Below are 15,797 nucleotides of genomic sequence, written 5' to 3' on the forward strand. Positions count from 1 at the left end.
CCAGTATTCTTGCCTGGAGAATTCCATGGACATAGGAGCCTGATGAGCTACAGTCCATGGGGTCGCAAAGAGTTGGACACAACTGAGCCACTAACTTTCACTTTAAGCAGTTTAAGCTACTTTATTGGTGCCTTATATGATGTATATGATCATATATGATGTATACCATCATGTGCAAATCATAGCATCAAGTCCAGATTTGACAGTTACAAACAATACACACACACACACACACTCACATCAGTGCACACATTCACACTGGGTATGACACTAACACCCCAGCACTGATAGAACAATCAGCGGTTGATTCACCAAGAGGAGGAGAAAGGCAAGACAGAGGAAATCTACATCTCAAAGCTACCTGACTACTGCCTTTGCGGAGAAACAGAATAACAAAAAGCAAAACAGGAAATCACCTTTCAAGCCTTTAGTTTTACCATCACTACGAAATAGTGCATGCGTGCAAAGTCGCTTCAGTTGTGTCCGACTATTTGTGACCCCGTCAACTGTAGCCTGCCAGGCTCCTCTGTCCAGGGCAAGTATGCTGGAGTTGCCATTTCCTCCTCCAGGGGATCCTCCCGACTGTCTCTCTTAAGTCTCTTGCATTGGCAGACAGGTTCTTTGCCACTAGCACCACCTGGGAAGCCCACCATGAAGTAGACTGAACTCAAATGCTATTTTAATATTAGCACAGCCCTGGGCCCAGAGTTTCTCACGGAATACAGGTTAACTTGACCAAGATTTAAACTGAATCCATTTACTTCTCGTTCCTGCAGCTGTTTCCAGTCTCTGTGGATTTACCTGATAGAAACTTCTTTTGATATGAGGGGAAAAGAAAGTTGCTGTATTCAATCTAAGAATATCCTACTTCCTAGGGACAACTGGAGATTTACCATTTTAAAAAAAATCCAAGTGTTTTCTATGCATATTCTGTGTGTAGCAGGCTATTTTTAGGCTCTTTGATCTCTATGTTATATAAGTTTACCTTGCAACTTTTACTTCCTAAAGTACCAAGTTATAGTCACACACAGTATAAGGAAAAGGTCGCTTCCTGATCTGATCTTAGCAGTTGATAAAATAACTTTTCAGGTCACCTTACCTGGGATGTGAAGGTTGGCTTGTTGTATACCCTAGAGATGCCAGTTCTCTCCTCTGCCCTCTAAGAGGGCTTATACAGGCAACCAATTACCTGGGACCCCTGACTTTATTGGGCTTCCCTGGTAGCTCAGATGGTAAAGCGTCTGCCTACAATGCAGGAGACCTGGGTTCGATCCCTGGGTCAGGAAGATCCCCTGGAGAAGGAAATGGCAACCCACTCCAGTATTCATGCCTGGAGAATCCCATGGACCAAAGAACCTGGTGGGCTTCCCTGGTGGCTCAGATGGTAAAGTGTCTGTCTACAATGTGGGAGACCGGGGTTCGAGCCCTGGGTTGGGAAGATCCCCTGGAGAAGGAAATGGCAATCCACTCCAGTACTATTGCCTGGAAAATCCCATGGACAGAGGGGCCTGGTAGGCTACAGTCTATGGGGTCACAAAGAGTTGGACACGACTGAGCAACTTCACTTTCACTTTCCTGACTTTATTGGCCTCGGCTGACTGGATGCCCCCAGATCCAAGATGAGTCAGTTAGGTCTTCTGCCCTGTTCTGCTGTGCTTAGTCACTCAGTCGAGTCCAACTCTTTGCGACTCCAGGGAATGCAGCCCTCCAGGTTCCTCTATCCATGGGGATTCTCCAGGCAAGAACACTGGTGTGTGTTAACAATTCTGATACCCCAACACATGTGTATTGGAACTGAACAATTAAGTAAATACATAGCAGATGGTGAGCCAGGCTTCTCATTGTTGGAATTTATGGATAAGCAAGAGAAGAGGCTAGAATAACCCTCACAGTAACAGAGATGGAGACATCAGTATGAGCTCATGTTTATCTTAATATATAGATGGCAACATATAGAAATATTTACATGTATATGTAGATGCATAGGTTAGCATACACACGTTTCCCTGCTCTCTTAGCTGAGAGGGCCTGGAAGCAACCACTTCCCAGTAGCAATGAATACACCTAGTGCCTAGAGAGTGGTTTCTAATACTCTTTTCCAATAAAAGGAACGAGGGCTCCTTGGAGAAATTGCTAATTCTAAGACTGGGCAGGAAATGAACAAGATGAGCCTTAAAAGTTCTAGTCATCAGGAGAAAAAATTATAACTAAGTGTGGGTACAGATAGTAACTAGACTTATTGGGGTGATCGTTTTTATAATATATACATATATGGAATTATTGTGCTATATAACAACCAGAAACTAATAGAATGTCATGTCAAATATATCTCAATAAAATTTTTTAAATTTAGATTAAAAAATAAAATTGGCAATTTCTCCAATATTTGCTAAGCTCAAATCTCATAGAAAATTTATATATGAAGAACTCCTACTACTCAAAAGACAGCCCAATGAGTTGAAGATGTTTGTTCTATAGTACTCTTAGGAAACATGATGCAGCCTTGGGACTCGGAAGACACTCTAACATCTCTTATGACACACAAAATCAATGTGTTTATTCCATGACAGCAAAATGCTTCTTTGCTAAGACCAAGATGAAATAATATGAGGTTTCTTCTATGCCCACCTTCTAACAAGTCTTTATCATAAATGGATGTTGAATTTTGTCAAAAGCTTTTCCTCCACCTATTGAGATGATACGATTTCTATTCTTCAATTTGTTAATGTGGCGTATCACATCGGTCTGCATGTAGTGAAGCATCCTTTCATCCCTGGGATGAGTCCCACTTGCTCATTGTGTGTGATCGTTTTAATGTATTGTTAGATTCAGTTTGCTCTATTTTATTGAAGATTTTTTGCCTCTATGTTCATCAGTGATACTGGCCTATTTTTTTTTTTTTTTGGTGGTATCTTTGTCTGATTTTGGTATCAGGGTGATGGTGGCCTCATTGATTGAGTTTGGGAGTGTTCCTTCCTCTGCAATTTTTTGGAGAGGATAGGTATTTCAGAAGTTTCAGAAGGACAGGTGTTAACTTTTCTCTAAATGTTTGATTTAGAGAAGCCATCAAGTCCTAGATTTTGTTTGTTGGTAGTTTTCAATTTCAGTTCTTCTGATTGATCTGTTCATATTTTCTATTTCTTCCTGGTTCAGTCTTGAGAGATTGTATCTTTCTAAGTAAGTATTTGTCTATTTCTTCCAGGTTGTCCATTTTTTTGGCATATAGTTGCTTGTAATAGTCTCTCAGGAGCCTTTGCATTTCTGTGGTATCCATCGTAACTTCTCCTTATTCATTTTTATTGAGTCCTTTCCTTTTTTTTCTTGACGAGTCTCTGCCTGAGGGTTTATCAGTCTTGTTTATCTTTTCAAAGAACCAGCTTTTAGTTTCATTGATCATTTTCATTATTTTTCTTCATCTCTGTTTATTCTGCTCTGATCTTTATGATTTCCTTCCTTCTACAAACTTCTGATTTTGTTTGTTCTTTTTTCTCTACTTTGCTTTGTGTTTGGTGAGGTGGTTTACTTGAGATTTTTCTTGTATCCTGAGGTAAGACTGTATTGCTATAAACTTTCCTCTTAGAGCTGCTTTTGCTACATCAAAAGGTTTTGGATTGTGGTGTTTCAATTTTCATTTGTCTGTAGGCATTTAAAAAATTTCTTTAGGAATAATAGGTACAGATGTCATTTGAAACAATCAGGCAAGGTCACCTAGGGATAAAAAATAGAGAAATGGTAATAAAAACCGAGCTGCAGGGCATTCCAATGCTTAGAGGTTAAGAGGTGGAGGAACCACCAGCAAGATGAAGATGAGGCTTCCAGCAATGCAGAAAGGAAAGCAAAAGCAGATTTTTTTAAAAAAAATAAGTCAAGTAAAGAAAGTATTTCAAGAAAGGAGGAGACTCTGTCAAATACCTTTAGAAACTAAGATGAAGATAAGGAAATCAACTCTGAATATTCACTGGAAGGACTGATGGTGAAGCTGAAGCTCCAATAATTTGGCCACCTGATATGAAGAACCAACTCGTTGGAAAAGACCCTGATGATGGGAATACCTATCTGACCTATTTCACATGTACTGTTGTGAGAACTAAATAACATGTTATTTAGGAGAAGGGGGTGGCAGAGGATAAGATGGTTAGATAGCATCACCAACTCAACGGACATGAGTTTCAGCAAGCTCTGGGAGATAGTGAAGGACAGGGAAGCCTGATTGGGGTCAGTCCATGGGGTCACAAAGAGTCAGACACGACTTAATGGCTGAACAACAACAAAGATGAGGATTCTTACTGAGAATTAAGCACTAGATTTGCAACATGGAGATCTTTGGTGACCTCAACAGGTATACTTTCAGTAGAGTGGTAGGGACAAAAGCCTGATCTCTCAAAGAGTGAAGTGATTAGAGAAATACAGGAGGCTTCTGGGCCGCTGAGGGTTAGCTTGACGTCTGAGGTTATGAATTTATAGATCTGTTGTGTGTTCTTCATGAACCATGCTCAGCTCTTCAAGTGCAGGGAAAGCATCGGCAGAGAGCTGTATTTAACCAGAGCTGTCCAACAGGAATGAAGGAGATAGTTGAGGATGTACAAATTGATGGGCCAAGAAATGTAAACTGAATAGTGAAAACAGTACTTAAGAGTGAAAAGTGGTAAAACAGTAAAGTAGAGGTCTATGTATGGTCAGAGCCCAATTTATTATGCTCATAAACAACATATATACATTCTCTTCTGGGTGAGTTCTACAAGGCTCAATGTTCATCTAGTTTATCAAGAAGTAAGCACAACAAGGCTGGGTAAATATGTCTTAAATTTTATTATTTGAGTTTACAACAATTCAGAGATGGCAGATGCCAATTATAAATGGGTATGCTATACAAGAGCTGTATTAAAAGGCAAGGAAACCCAATTACTGAAAGACCCCTAAAAACGTACTTCATTTGGCTACATCATTGATAGTCTATGCCATAGAATTTTCAGTGTCTCCCAGAAGACACATTACTAACAGTTTCTATTTTATTAGGTTCTAAGAGACTTTATTTCTTAAAGAATAAAAAGCGATTGGTGGGCAAAAATAAAGTCTTTGAAAAGATTATCCGTGTTTAAATAAAGTGCCTGATAAATTAGTGAGAGGAGGAAGTTCAGAAAGCAAACTTACGTGGTGTAAAAATAAACTTTGTTAATTTGCTTTACATACAGCTATAATAAATGCATTTTGTGGGTAGGCAAAATTATCTTATTTGTTCTATACTTATGTAAAGGCTTTCAAAAAACAGTAAAAAAAAAATTAAAAGAATTTAAATGTTTTATAAATTAATTCAGCTGACTGTATTTAACCAGGGCTGTCCAACAGGAATGAAGGAGATAGTTCAGGATGTACAAATTGATGGGCCAAGAAACGTAAACTGAATAGTGAAAACAGTACTTAAAAGTGAAAAAGTGGTAAAGCAGTAAAGTGGAGGTCTATGTATGGTCAGAGCCCAATTTATTATGCTCATAAACAACATATATACATTCTCTTCTGAGTTTTCCAAGTCTTTATTTTTTTCCCCATTTCATGTCTTTTAGACAGTTTGTTGCTGTAACAAAGATTGGGTAGCAAAAAAGAAAGAGGACACAACTCAAATCAGTCATTCTAGTTATTTATTAGCATCTATGGAAAACGGCTAGATTTGGGAAGGCAATTAAATATTCTATGAAATAAGGCATTGTTCTTTCTTCTAACATTTTCATTTATCTTTGATTTCCTTGGTCTTAGGAACATGAATAATTTTAGAATTAGCTACATTTACCAGTAAGATATATTAAATGAAGATTTCCCTGTCTGAAGTTGGAAAGATGTAGCAATACTCTATTCTACTTTAGAAGATCTTGTTTCTGTGGTTGATTTCCTCAGAGTTGACAAGTTGTATACACTTGGTACATTTGGAGGGTCACAGAAAAAGAACTGGCTTAGGAGATTGACGATCTAGACTAAATCACAATTTGGGGCCCTTTGTAGCTGTGCAACATTAAAAAGGTAACTTGGCTGATTTTTGTTTCCTTCTGCTGTAAAATAGAGATAGGAATACCTAACTGACCTATTTCACATGTACTGTTGTGAGAACTAAATAACATGATGTATTTGAATGTGCTTTGGAATATGTAATGAACTAAAGCTGTTGGTAAATACTTAAAAAATGTGATTTGCTGTGCATTTTTTAGGTAGAAAAATGAAAACAGAAATCATTGGGAAGTATAAATACTTATGAATTATACAGCCCAAATACAAATAATTTACAAGTGCTTTATAACAAAATCAAAGAAATTACGCATTTTTTAAAATAAAAAATTTTGCAGAATGTTCACTACATGATATTATAAATCTCCAAAGGAGAAATCCTATAATTAGTTCAGTTCTCTGCCTTACAACTTCATTATAAGGCAGAAGAATGGAATAATTAAAAGTTTTAAAATAAGCAAAATATATACCTCTAAACCACAGTCCCTTTATTTTAAAGAGCTTGATAACACTTCCCTCAATATATATACAAACAACCTACTATTTATATAATGTTAACACTAACTCACAATTTAAACCATGATGATCAAAGTCAATGTGCATTTCTTCTTCCCTTTATCACTCAGATTATTAAATATCTGACGATCTTGAGAGATTCCACTGTATTCTTCAAAATATATGTAACATAAACAATGCTTACCTATTGAATAACTAAGATGTTGGTCAAGTGTTTGGAATACAGATCAGAGTTTTAGGAAAATATTTGAGAAACACAGCAGTGTACCTGATAGTGTCCCATGCAGACGTGAGCCTGTGCAGACAGGCAGGAACAATAACTGAAGTAAACCACCAGCTCCTCCTTTAAAATGGCAAGTCTGCAAGTTTCAACAGACCTTTTAAGAAGAACAAATGAACCATTTGTTCATTCTAAATCTGATGATATCTTGATTATATTAAATGGTACCTTTTAAAAAAATTATGAGGGAAGTATTAATTATAATGTAGCTAACAAATACTATATTCTGGGCAAGAGCAAAATTTTTACACCACATGACAAAAGCATGTCAGTAAAATGTGCTAAAAGAATAACTACAGAATGCTAATATCCCACTGTGGTCTTTGCCATCAGCAAGCCAAGAGTCAGCACTCCATCAACAGCTTCTGTCTCTCTTTCACACGCCGCACACACACACAATTTCTCACACCATCTTGATCTACAAATGTAGTGCAGCATTTTGGACTAGTAAGTCTTCTGAAAAAGATCAACCTTCTTTCAATAAATCAATCATCAAAAATGACCCACTGCTTTCACTAAAGGCAATTCTGTGTTTAAAGGGTAGCCTGCAGAGAACTTTCAAGGTTGAAATAAAATTAGCATTGGCACAGAGAAATTCATACAAGCAGATAAAAGTGAGTTTATCTCATACTCAGTAGAACATATTGAGGTCAGGTTAGGAGCAAACAAATTGGTAAATGGGTCCTCAGCTGGCAGAGAGGTGGGCATAATTAAAACAAGGTTGCTTGGGCCCCTTTCATTTTAAAGTCTGCTTTGCAGAACAAATACATCTGTGAGACAAGAAAGATGAAACCAGAACTCTTGGCATTATAAGTTACACAGTAAGACAGTACATTTCAGCTACGTCTGTGGTTCTAAAATTATTCACTGTAAACATCCTATATTCCTTTCTAGTTAATCAGTTTCAGAGTTTGAGCTTGTGTCTATGTCTATGTCAAATTATCATTTATTCTATGAAAAGCAGCACAAATACTGTTCATTCTCATTTCAACACAAATTCCTTAAAAAAAAAAAAAAAGTGTTAAGGCCATTTAATGGAATCAGGGCCAACTGAAGATTACCCTGGCAGAAGTCAAACTATCGAATTAAAAATTGTGAAAAAGAGTCATAAGTGGTTGTCTTGTGTTTTCCTTCTCGGTTACTTGAGAGTAGCTTGTAGGATTTATTAGTCCCCAACATCTCCATCTCGATCTCCAATAAGCCAGAGAAAATGAAAACTTAAGGCCAACAAGGCTGTCCCGAGCAGATCACCCAGTGCCGTCAGATAGGGGATGGAGAAGCTATCTGGGTCCTTTCCTTTCCTCCAGAAATGATGCACCATCCAGTCAGCGATCCACAGCAAGGTAAACACCTAAAAAAGAACATCAAAGGTTATTCCTGTCACCTGGACAGTCCCAGCCCAGTAAATATGGCCATTAGCCTAGGCCACGGCTCTCTGAAAGGAACAATATGTGTCTAGGAGAAAGAGTTAATTAACAAGAAGGTTTTCTTTTCACCAAAAAGAAATACTATATGTCTCTGCAATTAATGAAGTTTTTCTGGCTTCCCTGGTGGTTCAGTGGTAAAGAATCTGCCTACCAATGCAAGAGACATGGGTTCGATCCCTGGTCCAGGATGATCCCACATGCTGCAGAGCAGATAAGCCTGTGCGCCACCACTACTGAGCCTGCGTTCTAGAGCCCAGGAGCCACAACTACTGAGCCCAGAAGCTGCAGCTGCCGAAGCCCACACACCTAGAGCCTGTGCTCTGCAACAAGAAAAGCTACTAATATGAGAAGCCCATGCACTGTGACTAGAGAAAAGCCCAGGCAGCAAGGAGACCCAGAACAGCCAAAAAAACCAAATAAATAAATCTGAGCTTTTCTTCAACTTGTCACATGTATCTTCGCCTTTTTTTCTGGCCTCCCTGAAACTACCATGAGCCTTAACTTTAGCAGGAGTGCACATTTTGCCAAACCACTATCGTTTCAACTCACTGCATCACTGCTGTAAAGGTCAAAAATTGGAAATAACCCAAAATGTTTACTGCCTCAAGAATGGCTAAATTAACACTTAGGTCATACAACCGAAGGGCTCCCCAGCTGGCACTAGTGGAAAAGAACCTGCCTGCCAATGCAGGAGACTTAAGAAAGTGGGTTTGATCCCTGGGTCAGGAAGATCCCCCAGAGGAGGGCATGGCAACCCACTCTAGTATTCTTGCCTGGAGAATTGCATGGACACAGGGGCCTGGCAGGCTACAGTCCATAGGGTTGCAAAGAGTCGGACACGACTGCAGCAACTTAGCATGCATGCACAGTTAAGAGTGGGATTCCTTCAGACCTTCATTTTGTTCCAACGAACAGGCAGGAGTCTAACTCCCCAGAGAGGAGGTTAGATGTTCAGAATTGGAGGGCTCCCCTGAAATAGCCAACCACCCCTGCCCCAATCCTCCAACAGTAAAGTGCCCAGTCAACCACCCTCTCCCACCGCCAAGCTACTTAGCCTCTCCATGCCTCAGTTGCCTTTCTGTAGAATACAGAAAACAATCCCTCTCTCACAGAGATGATAACATGAGCATTAAATAATGCAGAGCACTTAGAACAGTGCTGGACACACAGAAAGAACATAAAATCTATTTACTATGATTTAAAAGAAACTAGGTCATATATGAAGAAACAAGAATCTGACTTTTCAACAACTGCAGTAGGAGAAAAGCTAGTGATACCTTCAAAATCTGGAGAGAATATTTCTGACTGTAAACCTGCACCCAATTTATCAACCGAGGGTTGAGGGTAAACTAGAGGTATCGTAAGACATGGCAGTACTCAGGAAAATTCTCCCCTGTTCCCTTTGGAACTTTCTTGAAAATGTGTTGATGCAAAATGAAGGAGAGAACCAAGAAAGAGAAAGACCTGAGGAGCTTCCTTGGAGGTCCACAGGCTGAGACTCCATGATCTCAGGGCAGCGGGCCTGGGCTTGATACCTGGTCAGGGAACCAGATTTTACATGCCACAACTAAAGATCCTATATGCTGCGAATAAGACCTGGCGCAGCCAAATAAATATATATATATATATCTTTTTTAATAGAGAGAAAAACCTGAGAGCCAAATAATAGAAGTGCCAACCAAAGAGAGAGTGAGCAAAAGCTCCAGAGACAGACACAGTAGGCTGGGAAGAGAGTCCAGACAGAGCTGGAGGTTGGAGGCCTCTGGAAGTGGAGTCTCCAGGAAAAAGGCAAGCTGGTAAATTACCTGATATAACAGAGTTTGGGGGAAGGGACTAATTATAGGTGGATGATAGATATGATGGAACATTTGGGAAAAAATTAAAGATAGGTATACAGAAAGCTGAGGAGGGCATGGCAACCCACTCTAGTATTCTTGCCTGGAGAATCCCTTGGACAGAGGAGCCTGGTGGGCTACAGTCCACAGGGTTGCACAGAGTTGTACATGACTGAAGCAACCGAGCAAACACGCATACAGAAAGCTATGAAAGTGAAAAAACAGGGCAATTATCTCCAGAAAAAATTAAAGATAGATAAAAAGAAAGGAAATGTATTGTAATACACAATGTGGCTTTGTGATCAATGATATTTACAGCCATAGAATATAAATAATATTTATTATATAAAAATAAAAATTGGGCATTACTGCATTAGGAGGTTCAAAGTCGGGGAAATAAAGCATGGAGTTAGCTAAATCCTCACTACCATAAGTGTGGGTCCATAAATATTTGTTTAAATTGATAGAGCAAAATTAGCAGTGCAAGTACAATACAGAGATAAATAATAGAATAAACAGTTACATGAGCTCTGGAGGACTATCAGTAGTGCGCACTTTATCCCCCCTAACACATAAAATCTCTTTTGTTAATATACATAAAATATCCTGTTTCAATAGGTGATGGGCTATGAAGCAAATTTAATGTAACTGGTCTTAAAACAGTGAATAGAATAAAATGAATATAATGAAATAGAATAGAAAGTATCAGCATGTAAGAAAAAAGTACTAGCATGTAAAGCACACAGTAAGGATATTTCATAAAACTTTAATTTCAGTTATGAAATTATGTTTTAAAAACATATAAATGTATGTGTGTGTGTGTACATGCTTGCTCAGTCGCTTCAGTCATGTCCTACTCATTGCAACACCATGGACCATAGCCCTTCAGGATTCTCTGCCCACGGGATTCTCCAGGTAAGAATACTGGAGTGGGTTGCCATGCCCTCCTCCAGGATAAATGTGAGCGTACTTATTGAAATACAAACATATTTCTTACTGAGGTCAAAAACATTTGAAAGCTACTGATCTAATATGTACATCTTGCTGTTACATTCCAGGGGTCTAATATGTAACTCCCTAGAAGGGGAAAACCACGTCTTCTTTCTATTTGATCTCTTGGTTTCCAGCAAAACACTTGTACATGATAAGCCTGAAACCAATGGCTGGTACTGAAGAGGTTCTGCTGCTGCTGCTATTAAGTCACTTCAGTCATATCCGACTCTGTGTGACCCCAGAGATGGCAGCCCACCAGGCTCCCCTGTCCCTGGGATTCTCCAGGCAAGAACACTGGAGTGGGTTGCCATTCCCTTCTCCAATGCATAAAAGTAAAAAGTGAAGTCGTTCAGTCGTGTCCGACTCTTAGTGACCCAAGGACTGCAGCCTACCAGGCTCCTCTGTCCATGGGATTTTCCAGGCAAGAGTACTGGAGTGGGGTGCCACACTGAGTAACTGTGTTGCTATCAACAAGTGAAAAAGCCTCTAAGTATTAGTTTTCCTCATCTCTAAAAGGAGACTCACAGGCTAGTTGCAGAAATTAAGTGAGCTGTAAAGGGTTAAGCAAATGTTTGGAACATAATAAGCACTCAATAAATATTAATGCCATCATTATTGATCATGAATTGTTACATTGTCTCAGAATTTACCACCTTTATTTAAAAGGTAATTTGGAATAGAAGCATGACTTTCTAAGCCTTACTTTGGACTTCTTTAAAATGAGTGAATTGATGTCTCCATGGTCTGTTTTAGTTCTAAAGTACAAAGGTAAGAAATCTGTGGTCATAAACCACATAGGGATTGCTCTCCTTACCTTAGCATTTCTTCCTCCGCCTCTCCCACATTCTTAAGTCTCATAATTGAATTTAAGTTCTCTTCCCATGCAATTTCTTTTTTTTTTTCAATGCATAAGTTGTTTGATATTTGTTTATTGGTTTGTTCGTTCAACAAATATTTATTGAGCATCTACTATGGGTCAGGTACCACATACAAATAAACAAATATTTTTGCCCTTTCACAGCTAACATTCCAGAGGGAAGAAACAAATAAAAAATTTAAAAGCACAAATAAATAACACAGTATATTAAAAGATGATAGATACCATGGGAAAAATAGAGCACAGAAACAGAAGGCGGCAATGGAGAGAAGGAATGAAATTTAAAATGTTCTGTGTTTTAACTAAAAGTTATTACAAATGAAGCTAAAGTCTCTGTTTAAAAAAGAAAAAAAAGTATTGTTTCACATTAAGTTCCTTTCTCTTGGAAGGTACTCTCTACCATGCCTAATTTTATTAATGCTCTGCTGAAGCTGGAGACAAATTTCCTTCTAAAGCAAATAAATAACTAATAATTAAGGTAAATAAAAATCAATACCACATAATTGAATACCTAAAGAAACTATTACTAAATAGTGGTAACAGTGCTCCATACAGTTTCTTTTAAAAGGTATTGTGATGACTTAAAGTTCAAGCAGGTTTGAACTTACTGGTTTTGGCAAAGTTAACAAAGGATATCAGTGTTTCTTGGAACACTGTGTATAAATGGATCATTAAAATCACAGTAAGTATCAGATACTTCTTAAAGCAACATGTTTTATTTTCAAACTAAATGATAAGGAATGTATGCTTTTTTACTGGGAAAACACATCAAAAACATAACCAAGCGTTGACTGTATTTTCACATGGTCTGTTTGTTTTTATGAAATATGCATAGCTTCTTTGGGTAAATATACCTCCTGAAAAGGCAAATCTGTAGCCCCAGCTAGCTATGCATGTTCTAGGTGTATTATTTGGAATCCAAATAAATATATAAAACACAAGAATATATATTTGCTTTGGACAATTGATTTCCTTGGCCAGTTCCTTTTCTGAGCTAGAATCAACATTCTCATCCATGAGCATCCCCTCAATGCCCCATTGCCAGTAACAGCCTTGTGTATCATGTGAAGAAAGATGATTTCTTTGGGAGAGGAATGCTTAGAAATATGATACAAATAAACACGAGGAATAGCAAATTAGCACATTTCTTCCTAAGCCGTAACTTACAAAAGCAGAATTCATTTTCCCTATAAAAATGTGCTTCCTTAATCCAGTTTTCAGACTGGAAATGCTACTCATTAAAATATAATATTTAAATGTCTGCTAAGAATAATTTAGGATTATTAGTCAACAGGAATTCAATCTACTCCTGATATACAGATAAAAGCATTTTTTCTTTGGCCTAAATTATTTTTGTGAGGTGAGAGGTAAGGGAAGGCAGGAAATGAAGGAAATTTATTTTAAGAAGGAGACCATAATAGTCACCAAAACTTTTCAAGAAGTCCATGGCACAAAAATGGTTAAGACCTTCTTAGAATGAAGGACCTTTCTTCTATCCAAAAGAAACCCTTAGAATGTGTTCAGGAGACAAGATAACAATATTGACAGCCTTGGTTTTTAATAGCAAAAAATTACAGTGTAAGGCTTCCCAGGTGGCTCAGTGGTAAAGAATCTGCTTGCTAATGCAAGAGGCGCAAGAGATGTGGGTTTGATCCAACTAAAATAGGTGAATAATAGGTACACATATGAATGAATCTCAAACACAATGCCGAGCAAAAGAAGAAAATCACTTAGCACAAATTCACTATGATTCTATTTTTTACAAGTTTCAAAACCATGTAAAACTAAAAACATATTTTTAGGCATTCAAGTAAATGCATCAAATCATAGGGAAGAGCAAATACTCATTAGCTATACAATTCTGAATGAATAGTTTGCTTTGAGGAGGAGGAAGGAACACGGAGGTAGCTTTAAAAGGTGTAGGTACTAGGTTACTGGTAGTTCCTGATTCTTAAGTTGACTAGTGAGTGTCCTGGTGGTCACTGTATTATTACTTTTTATATCATGTATATGTCATTGTTGTTTATCTATTCAATAATTAATATACAGTTGAACTTTTTTTTTAATACATAATTGTTGCCAAAACATCAGGCCTCCCTGGTGGCTCAGATGGTTAAGAATCCGCCTGCAATGCAGAGACCTGGGCTCAATCCCTGGGTTGGGAAGATCCCCTGGAGGAGGGCATGGCAACCCACTCCAGCATTCTTGACTGGAGAATCCCTATGAACAGAGGAGCTTGGTGGGCTACAGTCCATGGGGTTGCAAAGAGTTGGACACGACTGAGTGACTAAGCACAGCACACAGCACATTAACCCTAGCCCAGTGATTCTTGCCACTGGTCATGTGACCATGTTATTCCATTCCAATCATGCAAAGACCAGTGATAGCTAAGGTCACTTAATATTATGAAATGATAACCTGAAAATCCAGCAGAAATTCCAACTAAATAAGATGTTTCTTAGTTTAATAATAATAATAATAATAAAAGACAGAAATAAAACATACAAACTGCTAGAGGAAATTAACAGTTACTGACTGCCTACTACATGCTTCCTCCTGAGAAACCTGTATGCAGGTCAAGAAGCAACAGTTAGAACTGGATATGGAACAATGGATGGGTTCCAAATTGGGAAAAGACTACGTCAAGGCTGTATATTGTCACCCTGCTTATTTAACTTTTTTTTTTTTACTTTACAATATTGTATTGTTTTTATTATTTTATTAATTTTATTTATTTTTATTTTTCTAATTTTTATTTTTACTTTATTTTACTTTACAATACTGTATTGGTTTTGCCATACGTCAACATGAATCCACCACGGGTGGTTCCCAATCATGTGAAATGCTGGGGTGGATAAATTGCAAGCTAGAATCAAGATTGCCAGGAAAAATATCAACAACCTCAGATATGCAAATGATACCACCTTTCTAATGGCAGAAAGCAAAGAGACACTAAAGAGCCTCTTGGTGAGGGTAAGAGAGGAGAGTGAAAAAGTTGGCTTAAAACTCAACATTCAAAAATCTAAGATCATGGCATCCAGTCCCATCACTTCATGGGAAATAGATGGGGAAACAATGGAAACTGACAGAATTTATTTTCTTGGGCTCCAAAATCACTGTAGATGGTGACTACAGCCACAAAATTAAGATGCTTGCTCCCTGGAAGAAAAGCAATAACAAACCTAGACAGCATATTAAAAAGCAGAGACATCACTTTGCCAACAAAGGTCTGTATAGTCAAAGCTATGGTTTTTCTAGTAGTCATGTACGGATGTAACAGTTGGACCATAAAGAAGTCTAAGTGCTAAAGAACTGATACTTTTGAACTGTGGTGCTAGAGAAGATTCTTTGAGAGTCCAGTCGGATAGCAAGGAGATCAAACCAGTCAATCCTAAAGGAAATCAACCTAGAATATTCATTGGAAGGCTTGACACTGAAGCTCCAATACTTTGGCCACCTGTTGCAAAAAGCCGACTCATTGGAAAACATGCTGATGCCAGGGAAAATTAAAGGCAGGAAGAGAAAGGGACGACAGGATGAGATGGTTGGATGGCATCACTGACTCAATGGACATGAACTTGAGCAAACTCCAGAAGATGGTGAGGGAGAGGGAAGCCTGACGTGCTGCAGTCCATGGGGTCACAGACTCAGACACAACTCAGTGACTAAACTGAACTGAACTACATGCTAAATAAAATTATTTTAAAGATGCTAATATCCATAGAATATTAGGAAAATATACAATCAGCAGAGATTAAGTCCTGAACACCTCAAGTGTTCCTTCCTCACCCTCTGCCTGTAGCCTGAAGATGGCTCTGCTTCTATACCTTCCCTTTTCAAATAGGAAGACTTTGTTGCCCACAGAAACATTTCAG

The 15,797-nt window shown here is 38.3% G+C and overlaps 1 protein-coding gene across 11 annotated transcripts in view; it reads right to left on the bottom strand.

Annotated features, from left to right (window-relative positions):
- Positions 1-4,786: 4,786 nt before the first annotated feature.
- The window catches only part of SLC41A2 (solute carrier family 41 member 2), a 144,274-nt gene continuing 133,263 nt past the window's right edge, over positions 4,787-15,797 (bottom strand). For all 11 annotated transcript variants that reach the window (XM_060413157.1, XM_060413154.1, XM_060413153.1 and 8 more), the window contains one exon: positions 4,787-8,141. In XM_060413157.1, the coding sequence (XP_060269140.1) occupies positions 7,956-8,141 (186 nt within the window). In that variant the 3' untranslated portion in view covers positions 4,787-7,955. The remainder of the gene's footprint in view (positions 8,142-15,797) is intronic.

The sequence above is a fragment of the Ovis aries genome, chromosome 3 (assembly GCF_016772045.2).
Source record: "Ovis aries strain OAR_USU_Benz2616 breed Rambouillet chromosome 3, ARS-UI_Ramb_v3.0, whole genome shotgun sequence".
NCBI lineage: Eukaryota > Metazoa > Chordata > Mammalia > Artiodactyla > Bovidae > Ovis > Ovis aries.